Source organism: Excalfactoria chinensis, chromosome 1, assembly GCF_039878825.1.
Source record: "Excalfactoria chinensis isolate bCotChi1 chromosome 1, bCotChi1.hap2, whole genome shotgun sequence".
Classification (NCBI taxonomy): Eukaryota; Metazoa; Chordata; class Aves; order Galliformes; family Phasianidae; genus Excalfactoria; species Excalfactoria chinensis.
Window position 1 is genome coordinate 105,559,577 of NC_092825.1, and position 12,550 is coordinate 105,572,126.

The 12,550-nt window shown below is 39.4% G+C and overlaps 1 protein-coding gene across 1 annotated transcript in view; it reads left to right on the forward strand.

The window, feature by feature from the left end:
• The window catches only part of MAOB (monoamine oxidase B), a 48,641-nt gene that overhangs the window by 33,024 nt on the left and 3,067 nt on the right, over positions 1 to 12,550 (forward strand). Inside the window, exons 6-13 of the mRNA XM_072345110.1 lie at positions 1,157 to 1,298; positions 2,640 to 2,789; positions 3,451 to 3,610; positions 4,654 to 4,750; positions 5,531 to 5,584; positions 9,791 to 9,848; positions 10,833 to 10,930; positions 12,074 to 12,185. Coding sequence (XP_072201211.1) covers positions 1,157 to 1,298; positions 2,640 to 2,789; positions 3,451 to 3,610; positions 4,654 to 4,750; positions 5,531 to 5,584; positions 9,791 to 9,848; positions 10,833 to 10,930; positions 12,074 to 12,185 — 871 coding nt within the window. The remainder of the gene's footprint in view (positions 1 to 1,156; positions 1,299 to 2,639; positions 2,790 to 3,450; positions 3,611 to 4,653; positions 4,751 to 5,530; positions 5,585 to 9,790; positions 9,849 to 10,832; positions 10,931 to 12,073; positions 12,186 to 12,550) is intronic.

Consider the following 12,550-nt stretch of genomic DNA (forward strand, 5'->3'; position numbering starts at 1 on the left):
GAATATGGAATAGTATGTTTGAATTACGCGTTTCTCTTGTTTGTTTTTATTTTTTATTGTTTTGGAAGTTCAAAGGCTGAAAAAGGTTCAACTGAAAGTGGATTCATTGCTGGCTTTGGTGATCACTGATTATCTGGTGCTTAGCATATGAAGTGCATTTAGACACCCAGTCACTTTTGTTCATGATGTAGTTAAGCTAAGTGTCTTGTGGTCCTGTTTTAAATGTCATTTTTAAATCTTTCTCTGAATGAGGGTAGATGTATTTACTTTTAGCTGGAGGAATGAGCCTTAATTAACTGTCCTAGAGCATGCCAAAATGTTGTAGGATTTTATACAATAGTCCCCATTCTGTGCAGCCTTTCACTTATTCCAGTAATGGAAGTTACCAACAGCAGGACATAAAGCAGCAATCCTTCTTCAGCTGCAGACCACTTTTCCACTTCTGTGTTCATCACCACTGGGTACCAGACCACTATTCGAAATACTGAAGTGCACAACCAAAACTCTCCTTTACTTTAATTTATTTTTGGCAGACATTTGCCTGAGTCTGTATATACTGTGGCTACTTTTATGGCTTCCTTCTTATATTTCTTTCCTTGGTGTGTTCCTGCTGCAACAGCTTCCCCAAGCACAGCAGAAGAGAACAGTGTGGGGGAGTGCTGACTAACTAGAGACCTTAGATAATTAACATCAAAGATACCTAACCTTTTAAAATGGCAAATGTTGAATAATCTGTATGCTGTGTGCTTGAGGGACAGGCATTCCACAAGTGCAAACAGACAGCAGATGTTTGATATAAGCCAGGAACTGGGAGGACACGATGGCTTTGCTGTCCAGTGAAGACAGGAAAGCTTTCTTCCCATAATCCCGAGTCTGGGATGGCAAGCTGATTTTGTATTATTAGCCTAAAGTGCCGTTAGCTTTTATTGGCTCTTGTGTTTCCTAATTTTGCTAGAAAACAGCAGTATTTGATTACTGTTTTTTTACAGGGTTCCCAATTGCTATTGTTCCCTCTTTCAACTGAAATCAAGGAATTCTTTGCCTTCAACTCCAATGGAAGAAGAAGTTGAGAAAGTCATTATCTCCCCAACTAAAGAGCAAGATCGACATCTTTCCTCAGTTTTTAAAGCAACGTACTTTCTTGTCTTTGCTGCAGGGCTGCCAAGAGTTTTGCAACTTTGTTTGTAAATGTGGATGTCACTTCTGAACCCCATGAGGTATCCGCCCTCTGGTTTTTGTGGTACGTGAAGCAATGTGGTGGGACAGCCAGGATTTTCTCAACAACCAATGGAGGGCAGGTACTGTGAACCATCAGCTTCTGCAGCTGTTGATGGACCTTCCTTTAAGTTCCATTTTTATATATATAGTTATATATATATTATATATATATATAGTTAAGTTCAGGGGGCAAGACAATACACCCCTGACTTTGACCAATAGGACAATAGTAACAGCACTAGTTGCATGCATTTACACAGTAATCAGAGTCTTGCAAAACTTGTGTTAAAGGCTGTGTGCTGAAGTCATTGACCTAGGGATCAGTGCATTTATAGCAGTTTCTGACTCCGTCTCTTTTTTTTTTTTTTTTTTTTTGGGCTCTAGTCAGAACATGTTGTTTATTCAGTTTAAAATGTCATGGGGCTGAAACAAGCCTTACCACTTTAGAACTACTTCGTGAGGATGGGAATGCTTACTGCAGGAGTGTGTAGAGCACTCCAAATGGATACTGGAATTGTAGCCAAGAGCTCAGTTCCTGAAAACACAAGCTTTCAAGGATTAAGGCTGTAAAGATTTTAAAATCAGTCTGATGAAAATGAACACCTATTCTGAAGTATAGTGTTGCTCTAAAATTACTGTAAACTGGTACATCTGTTCTACTTCTGCATTTCAAAGAAGTGAAGATTCTATTAAAGGTCTTCTACCTTAGAACTGCTAATTTTTACTTAGTGTGTTAGAAACAATTGTACTTTTAGAAAAGTTATTTACTCATAAATAAATACCTAAGGATAAAAATACAAAGAATTCATTACAGCACATTAAAATACATTGGTAGATATGCACTGATAAGTCAGTAATTGTAGATAATTTGATGATAAGTACTTTTCATAAAATATTATTTGTATTCTTCAGTGTGCTAGAGGTGATTTTTTGTGTGTGTGTGTGTTAAGTTAGATTACGTACTGCAGGATACATTTTTGGTGTGAGCTATTTCTTTTATTATTATTTGTTATTAGGTAAATCAGGGTTCCTACTTCTCATGCACAGACTTAAGCAGTGAAGAGAATGAACTCAGAGAAAGATTTAAAAGTTTAAGTCCTTACAGGAAATGTTGCTTATTCACACATATCTGTGGAATCCATTCGGAGACTGCATGAGAGTAAGTTTTTCTCATGACATTACTGGTACTTCTAGTTTTGGCTAGTAGTCAAACATGGGAGGTGCAGAAGTTCACTGAAAGAAAAAGTAATGTGGAGACATTTTCCAAGTGAAACTGCTAAACTTACTTAAAAAGGTTTGGCAACAACAGAAGAATAGAGTTTGGTTTGAATCCCAAGCAAGACTTGTCATGATGCGTACAGTCTTTACAGGCACTGCTCTGCTGATTTCTCTTTGCTGTGTTGTTGTTTTCTGTGTTTCAGGAGAGGAAGTTTGTTGGAGGCTCTGGGCAGATCAGTGAGAAAATAATGGAACGCCTGGGAGGCCGAGTGAAGCTGAAGAAACCAGTAATCCGCATTGACCAGTCGGGTGAAAATGTTGTAGTGGAAACCTTGGATCATGAATTATATGAGGTGATGAACACTCTTACATCTAAGCAACCATTTTTTGTTTGGACAGCTAGAAAATTTTAGTTTGCCCTTGTGAGTCCTCCAAAATCCTGTAAAAAAATATAAGGGGACTGAAATGACTGTGACAGAAGGTTATGTTTTCTGGTTGTCCCTGAATAATAGTGATCAACGACAGAGCTTTAAAGTGATATCTAAAAAGAAAAGTTTATATTAAAATTACTTCCTCACAAGCATCTCTATTTTGTGTTCTGTTACCTTCACAATTAACAGGCAGTGGTAGAGCGAACTCAGCAATGTAGCTTGGTAATAAACTTCCTATGAAGGCATTTCCTTCTTGGCTTTGAAGTTGTAAGAAAAAAGACCAGATGGGAAGACCAACAAACTCTTGTAATGTAGAAAATCTCTCCACTGGATTTTTTCAAGAGCTGGGAAAAGAGCAGCTGCCCATCATTGGAACAGATGGCTGTTTATATAATGCTTGTTTGTTGTTTTAGCAACCAGGATTTTGTGAGGGTTCGATTTCACAATTCTTATGCTAAATGCCAAAATTGCTTTTGAAAGATAAACCCTGCAACCTCTCTAGAAGTCTGCTGAGATCATTAGAGCAATATTTAAGATGAAGCAGTGGAGAATGTATTGGGCTTATGTATAATTTCTTTTCCAGGGCAAATATGTGATCAGTGCCATTCCTCCAGTTCTTGGTTTGAAGATTCATTTCAACCCACCTTTGCCCCCAATGAGAAACCAGCTCATCAACCGAATCCCGATGGGCTCAGTCATCAAGTGCATTGTGTACTATAAGGAAACCTTTTGGAGGAAGAAGGGTATAATGTTTTAATTAAAGGGAATAGTAGTAATAGTTGTACAAAGAGAGGGAAAAGGTACATGGTAGCAGAGTAGGCTATGAGTTTAGTGAATTATGGGTCTTAGGAAATTTCATACACTTCTATACCATTTTTGCCTTTCCCTGCTTGAGAAATTTGAGGGAAAGAGGTTCAGAAAAGAGAGTGTGTTGGAGAGGAAATAGAAGAGTAGGTGTGAGGGGGAAAGCAAAGTGCACTCTTGCCTGCTGCTTAGTACCTTGGTTGTTCTTTGTTGTCCTCTCTTTTTTCCTTCAGATTTATGAGATTCAGTTATGAGATGAGTCTCTCCCACTTGTATGATAATCTAAAGGTATAAGTGATATATGATGGAGAGAGGTCTTACCTCAACAATTATCAGCCTGCAAAACCTCTGCCTTCTGATGCGTTGGGCAACATTCACTTAGAGTATCTTCCCACAGACATCCCTACCTGCTCCCTTTGTGTCCTGATTCCTCAGATTTCTTTTACAACTTACTCTCAGACAAACTGTGCTGTAAGAAGCACTCATTTATCTTCAGTGGTTGTGAGTCTCCATTTGTACTTGTCTAGAAATGTCACACACCCTTCATCTCTGTGAATGATTTTAACAGTTCTGGGTTTTGACATTTTTTTTTTTTTTTTTTTTTTTTTTTTTTTTTTTTTAAATGACACTTCCAAAACTTGTTAATTGTCGGCATATCCCTTTTAGATAGTATCTAGGACTTCCATGAGCCAAAGTGATCTGCCTTGCAGGTCATCAAGGGATGTGTGCTGGTTTTTGTTACTGCGTGTTTTGTGTTGTTTTTTTCTTTCTCCTTTCCCTCATTTTCATATATCCTTGTATTAGAATGGAATAGAGAACTGTATGGTTTGGTAGGGAACTCTGGATGTCAGTTAGTCTGAATTTAGATCAGGTTGTTTAGGGCTTTTTCTAGATGAATTTTGAGCATTTCCCAGCATCTCATAAGCTCACTGCTGTGTTCAAATGCATGAGTCCTATCTTCTTTTCCCCCTTGTGCTTACAGGGTATTGTGGTACCATGATGATTGAAGATGAGGATGCAGCAATTAGTTTAACACTTGATGATACTAAACCTGATGGCAGCTTTCCTGCTATAATAGGGTAAGAGACAGAAAAGATGTCCACTTCATGCCTTTTTATTTTGTCCTAGAAGCAACAACCGAAACATAAAATCTGCTACTTTTGAATGCTTTGATAAAATAGGCTCCTTGATCTCTGTGGGTTTTTTCCAACTATGGATATTCTATGATTCTGTGATAATTAAAGGGCTGGATCTCAGTATATGGTGAATATTTTTTGTGAGTCTTGCTTTCAATAAAATTCTCATTGGGATTTATTAGCAATTTTTAAAATAGGAAATACTGTTTCTTTTCTTTTTCTGCCTGTCATATTTTGCCTTGTCATGTCGCAAAGTATAAAAGTGAAGAAGCAGAAAGAAAGGAGGAAGAACAAAGGGAGTGAACGCACAAATTTAATGCTTTCTCCAAATGTTTTGGTCCCCCAAAACTTGCAGCTCTTTAAATGAAAATTTGTTCTCTAGCACTGGGTTATTTTGATTTTAAATCTGGCAGATCAGTCTTAAAGAGTTACTGATTTCCTGGTCAATCTCAGATTTCCGCTGTTGTTATTATACGCTGCGTGCACTGCTGTATAAAATTTAGGCTGCTGGGAAACAGCTCACACAGCTATTACAACCCATGAGTTCCATCCGTAGTGAGTAAAGCATAAATCATTATATGAGGTGAAGCAGATAGTTTGATAATGACCCGAAAGCTAATATTACCGACCACATTATCTCATCCAAAAGTTTGGGTGTTTTCAATAGTGCAGGAAACGTAGTAATATAATGGAAACAAATCTTTTGTGGTCTTCCTTTTTTAGTTTCATTCTTGCTCGAAAGTGCAGAAGACTGACCAATCTCACAAAAGAAGAAAGGTGAGTACAAGTGTTGGAAATTTGAATGGGTTCAGAGTCCAACTTTTGTCATGAAAAACCAGAGCAAGAAAAAGTTCCCAGGAAGGAAGGAGGCTGTGTAATCTTGTGGCAATAGGCGGAAGTGTCACTTTAGAGAAGAATTTCTCTTACTTGTTTTTTTGAGGGAATTCTGTGGGGCCTTCATCTGAAGTGTTATCTGATGTGGCAACCAATCTCTTCTGTTTGGAAACACCCTGGAACGGGTTCTCAGCCTCCAGCAGGACTGCTCTTGTTGCATGTCCCCAGCAGAAGAACTGCTGTAAGCTCCTGGCTATGAAGTAGTGCATATATCCTGCTGTGCTCACTGGGAAGGATCTAGGGCAGCCTCATCCTCCACTGCTGCCCGTCCAGCTTCCTGCAACTGCTCTGAGCTCTTTCAAAGCTTGTCAGAAGGGATAGATCTGTCCACTGTGCTTGATTTTGCTAGTCATTCTAGTGGGTTCTTTCATCATCTGTTGCTGAACCCTGATGATTCTGTATCTGCTATGAACAAGACCTTAGGATCATGAAGAGGTCAGAAAGCTGCCTCTACCTCTCCTTCCACAGCTGCAGACAAAAATGCCCTTCAGGCACAGATGAAGGTCTTTTTTACTGTCTTGAAAACAAATGTGTGCATACAGAACTGCTCTTTTGTCTATTATGAAAATTGAATTTACAGAATAATGAACTTTTTTTTTTTTTTTTTTTTTTTTTTTTTTTTCCATTACACTGATTCACAGGATCTTATTAAATTAAAAGCTACATATAGACTGTGCAAATGAGAAGAGCTTTATTTTGACACAGAGAAAATGTATTGGTATTTTAAGCATGCCACAAGGAATACCATATCCAAATAAGCAAATATTTTTAGGGTAATGGCTAGCCTAACTAGAGGAGAAGTAGTCATGTTAAATTGGCTTTGCAGGTAGTCTAGCAGTCTGTGGATAATGAGTCTAGCTGGGGCTGTTAGTATCCCAGTCTTTTGAAATGACAGCCTGGAATCACAGGCTCCCTTCATTTTGGCAGCAATGGACTCAGGCTTTGGAGGATAGAAGTAGTGTAGTTATTCTGAAATCCAGCATGCCCAGCGTTTTCAGTCATCATAAACGTCAAATGACATCTTACGCTGTGTCGGCCTATGAGATATTACGGAGCACTTGCAATACCTGAGAACAAGTTCTATTTCTGTGAACAGCTATTCTAGTGATGTATAAGACACAACTAAAGAAAGGAATTTGTTTCAGCTAAGAATGGTCATGAAATGTGTGTAGGTTGGTAGATACACCCTGGTGCAGGAATCAAGGGTGCCTCTCTGACCCCTGTGATCCTGATCACAGCAGTCCAGGTAGGAGCCTCCTGGGACTGCAGCTTCTCCCCTGCACATCAGGACAAGTCTCCTTCCACTGGAAACCAAGGTCCAGGAGAAGGCAAAGTGCAAATGGTTTTTGTTATTTAGATAGAGATTATGATGTTTTGGTGCACAAGTCTTATGGAGATCAGCTGAAGGAACTGGGATTATTCAGTCTGGAGAAGATGAGGCTCAGGGGAGATTTTATTGCTGAAGCACTTGAAAGAAGGTTATAGTGAAGTAGGGGTCAGTCTCTTTTCCCAAGTAACAGCAATATGATGAGAGGCCAAGGCCTTAAGTTGGCCCAGGGGAGATTCAGGTTGGATATTAGGAAAAAATTCTCTGGAAGAGTGGTGAGGCAATGGCACAGGCTGCCCAGGGAGATGGTGAAGTCACTGTCCCTAGAGGTGTTTGAGAAACACATGGATGTGTTACTGAGGGACATGATTTAGTGGGTAATACTGGTGATAGGTGGATGTTAGAACTAGATGATCTTAGAGGTCTTCTCCAATCTTAATGATTCCATACACACAGATACTATGAACAATAGTTGCGCTCCAGCTTTGTCACAGGATCAAGAGAGTCAGGTTTTCAGTACTGGATCTGAGGAGTGGCATGTGGTGTCTCTGACAGCTATCCTAAATCATGGCTGCGAACATTAGTGGTGGGAGGGCATGGGAAATGCTTTACAGTTTAAGCCAGACGTGAGGGGTGAAACCTACCAATGCCTTTCAGCTGGTGTTCCTGGGCTAGGTGCCAATGAGTGATAACAGTATTAGGTTTTACCCTTCTTTTCACAGCTGTGCAACAGAGGTATCATGTAGTCTTGGGATAAAAGGCCAGGGCGAGGAGTGTGTCTTCACGTGCACTTCATCTTCACTGGAGGGAGGAATCGTGTGTCACTCTTGATGGGATCCTACCTAAGCAGCTCCACTGCTAACATTCCTCTTATTTAGTGCTGGTGGCAATTTCACAGCTGAGTCCAAAGCCAAGAAATAAGGATTTTACTTACTACATATTCCATATGTTCCATACAAGCATTAGCAGTAAATTCATAAATAATAATTTATTTGAGCTATTCAGAGACAAAGGAGACAGATGGTACAGATAGGCCAGTGCATCTGTAGGGATTACTCTTATTAGGGAGAATTATCTCAGTGACAGATTACTGTTGCTACATTGCAGCCCTTCAGAAACTACTTTTCTGTGTGTTGTTTTGTGGTGGTTTTTATTTTCTTTTGAATACCATGGTACTGATAAATAATTCCTTCCAAGGTCAAAGTTTCTTCATAGTCTGAAGATGCCCTGGACCTGAAACTTAATATTTTCTCTTACACAGCTAACTTTAACTAACTTTATGTGTGTTTGCAATGTGGTTGGCAAACGGCAGTGAAGTTGCAGCATCCTGTCCATACCTGAGCAACCTTACCACCTTCTGCTCTGCCATTTTTGGGCTCCCAGGAGGGTCTATAAGTCACATGTGGAAAAGGGGCAGGGCACACGTGGATCTTGAGGGATGCTCCTCCTCATCATCATGGTGCTGGAAGGAACAGAAGCAGATGGGTCCCTGAGAGATGCTCACTGGAGCCTTGCAGTGTTATTGACCTGCCCTGCAAGCAGGAGCCCAGTGGACGTTTGTTAGGGGTGGTGAGCAGACCCTAAGAGAGGGCCTTTGCTGGATCCTGCTGTTAAAATGTCTTTGTTTGGTTGAGACACTGCAGAAGTGCTAGTGGAATGTAGGGCATGGTGATCACTTCACTCGGAGTGTTGCTGAATCCCTGACTGCAAGGAGATGTTTGTATTGTTTGTATTTTGGTTCTGCAGCTCTCTTGGCCCCCTATCCAATCACTCTGTATTTCTGCTTCTGTCCAGGAGTTTCAGGAGGGGGTTTCTTCCCTTTCATCTACTACCACTAGGCTCATTGCCTTCCAGCAGCAGCAACACCCTAGGCTCACAGCTCTGCCCCAGCCTGCACAGTAGGACACCTTCAAGGGCCTTCAGACCTTCCTCTTCTTTTTCTTGTCCTTTTCTTATAGTATTCCTTGAGTTCAGCAGCCCATGGGTATAGCTGGGCTGCATCCTAGGGCACCATCAGTAGGATTTTCTCATAGTCTCATAGGGTTGGAAATGGGATCCATGCTGCTGCATTGCTGTGACTTGTGGTCAAAGTGGATTTCTGTGGAGAATAGGGTTTGCTTCCAGAAGTAAGCACCTTTTCAGTGTTGTGTGTTTGTCTGATTTTCATAACGGCTTAACTATTATTTCATCTCAATCTTCTTTTTGGGAATTGGTGCAGTGCAGCTAAATGTAAGACCCGAAAGCTTATAAGAACAAACTTAATTTCACTTGGGGCTTGCTACAGAATGAACTATATTCATGGATTTATAGACTCATAAACTAAAACAGGAGGAGATTTTATAGATACAGAAATAAAGAACTGTTTCTCTGAGAGCCTCAGGCTATCAATACCTGCATCTTTGTAAGAACAAATTTCATCTTGGACTACGTGCCAAGAAAAAAAAGTGCAATCCCTTACTTCTTTTTTTTTCCTGACAGCCTAGAGGACCTTTGGGTAATATATGAACTTGGCCTGCTAGAGTTATCTTAAAGGAACAGCTTGCATAACTGCTGGTAAAACTGGCATTTATACAGCACCGAAGTTTACTGAGTGAAATATGTTTGTAAAGTGATCTGCTCCAGAGTCTAAGCAGTTAGAATAGATCCTAAAAGTGGAACCTCAACTTTTGAGCAAATACTTATACTTACTATCTTGAAACTGGAACACTTTAGGGGCTTTCTCTTTTCTTACACAAAAGCCTTATGTTGTTTTTCTCTTGCAGGAAGACGAGGCTATGTGAGCTCTATGCAAAAGTTTTGGGATCAGAGGAAGCTTTACATGTAAGCACACAATCTAAATCTTGGTATCTTTCATCAGTATTGTTGCAGTTGGGAAGGGCAAAATGAGACTGGAATGCAGCAGTGCTCTGGGGCGCAGCACTATTGGGATGTGGCACATGATACAGGCAGTTTTGCTGCTCTCGGTAGAGAAGTAGAGATTATGTTACAGCAAGTCTTGTGTTGTACTTGACAGAGAGGATACAAATACTGCTTCAGACTGTCATGAAGCAGTTAAAAAGACAAATATATTCTCATTCTCTGCATTGCTGAGGGTGGGATTCATTGTGTTTACCACCATAAATATCAACAGTTCTGAGATTCCCTTCTTAATCCATGTTGAGCGCAATGTTTCTTTGCTCTTACTGGTTGCTAAGATCCACTACTACACATATTTTTCTTTTTGTCTTTGCTTTCTCTTCTCTTTTCTGTAATGGTAAATAACTGATAGGATTTGTGTCATCTCAGACTTACGTTATGTGATCAAAGCCTGTTATTCTTTAAGGGCTATTTTGAATGAGTTAAATGTTGTAGACACCAGTCTCAAGATTACATCATTTTAAACACAACGATACTGTACGTCAAACCATAAAAGCACCATACTTTGCATTTTTTAACAGTAAGTGGTGTTTGTATCCAACGTACACATTACAAATATTACACCAGTTTATACCAGAGGTTAATTTTGCTTTTCATGGCTCAAAGCATAAATTTATGCTAAGAGCATAAATTTACATTGACAGTTTAAGAGGATTATCTTCTGTGGTGCTAAGATTGGCTATTTTTTAAAACAGCTAGCAATGTCTAAAATTAAGGTTTATTGTGTCTGATCCATACTGCATTAACAGACTTGTTAAATGTGCTCATCTTATCAGGCATTGTCGTGCAACAAATCATAAGCTATTTTCACTGCTGTCTCCTCCGTTCTTTTATTAGCTTCTCTGGGAGTTTATCCTTTCCTTGAGTGAATTAATGTCTGTTTTACAGCCAGTGCATTATGAAGAGAAGAACTGGTGTGAAGAGCAGTATTCTGGAGGCTGCTACACAGCCTACTTCCCACCAGGCGTAATGACTCAGTATGGAAGGTACAGTGTCTATTTATAGTGGGCTTTGGAGTAGCAAGATAAGACCAAGTTAATAAATAATCTCGGGAAGGGTCATAAATCCTCTGTCACTCTGTTGGCTTTATACCTTTGAGATTGCTAGAGAATATTTTACACAGATCTTATAACCTTCCGCTTGTCTCAGTTGGGCTTTATGATGGATGAGTACAGTATCATTAGGGTTTGTTGTGTGGGGTTTTTTTTGTTTGTTTGTTTGTTTTTGTTACTCGATGAATGCAATTGAGTAGATTTTTGGAAGCGAACCAGGAAGTTTTGAAAAAAAAAAAAAACAGACATTAGGTATTTGAGATCATTGTTACCATTTCCAGAACATCTTTAGCTGGTGTTTTGTAAATACCTGTGGAGAGTTAATTCCTATCAACAATGACATTGCAGTCATTTCTTTGGACAGTTCCTTTTAGCAGAAAAAGCGTAATACCTTAATCAGTGTGCAATTGTGTGTGGCCCTCTCAGACAAACATTTTTTCATGAAAATAAGATTTACCAAGAAGAAAAGGGTTTGCTGCTCAGACCAGCGATTGGCTTTCAGATACGTCGTTTTTAGTGTTTACTTGAAATAAAAGTTTTTAGAATTAAAAACCAACAACAAAACAAACCTGAGACCAACAAAACAGTTGTAATGAAGAACATATGGAGTCCTTAGTTTTTAAAGTAATTTTAATGACACTTATTATTGTGAATTATGGAAAAAATGAGGCATAAAATCTTCTATTTCCTTATTGTTACTTAGATATTATGGGGATATACTTCAGAATGCTGCACTGTGAAGTGAAGCCCTGGTATTTAAGACAGTGGATAAAATTATGAGATATAAAAAATCTCATCTCAAACTAATTGTCTTTTACATCTACACAAGCACTAAATTCACATCTAGAAATAGCGCTGCAAGAGCTGCAGTGTGAAAATTTAAAAAACATGAACGCTGATTTTTTTACCTTAAGAAATGCCTTGCAATGCCAACCACCCATCCAGCTCAACTCACTAAAACATAATATCTCTAAGTAACTGCTATTATTTAAAACAAATTTATTCTAATATTAACCCAGTGATTCTGTTGTCTTATCTGATATGGCTGATGTGATTTTTTGCTTGTTCTCTCTCAAGGATTCTTCGGCAGCCCATTGGCAGGATCTACTTTGCTGGCACTGAGACTGCCACAGAGTGGAGTGGATACATGGAGGGGGCCATACAGGCTGGAGAAAGAGCAGCCAGAGAGGTAGAGGCACAAGCCCAAAGCTGGGGATGCTGTCAAGTAGTCTTTGGAAGATGAAATATTGGCTGGAGGCAAAATGGGACCTGAGTATTAACATTTTTAGACATTATGCAAAAGAGGATAGACTGCAAAAAGGATGAGGAAACATTAGACTTGGAATGTTTAGGAAAGGCTCTTTGAAAACACCCATAGATTGTGTTTCATGACCTCTTTAATGTAAGAACATCCATTGCAGCACAACCTCCACAGAGGATAGCAGAGAAGTTGGCAAGTGAGCTTGATCAGTAAAAATGTGATGTTTTTCACTCCCTCATTTACTTGTGGAGGGAAAATAAGTATAAAATCCAGTACAGGGATGTTTCCCACTC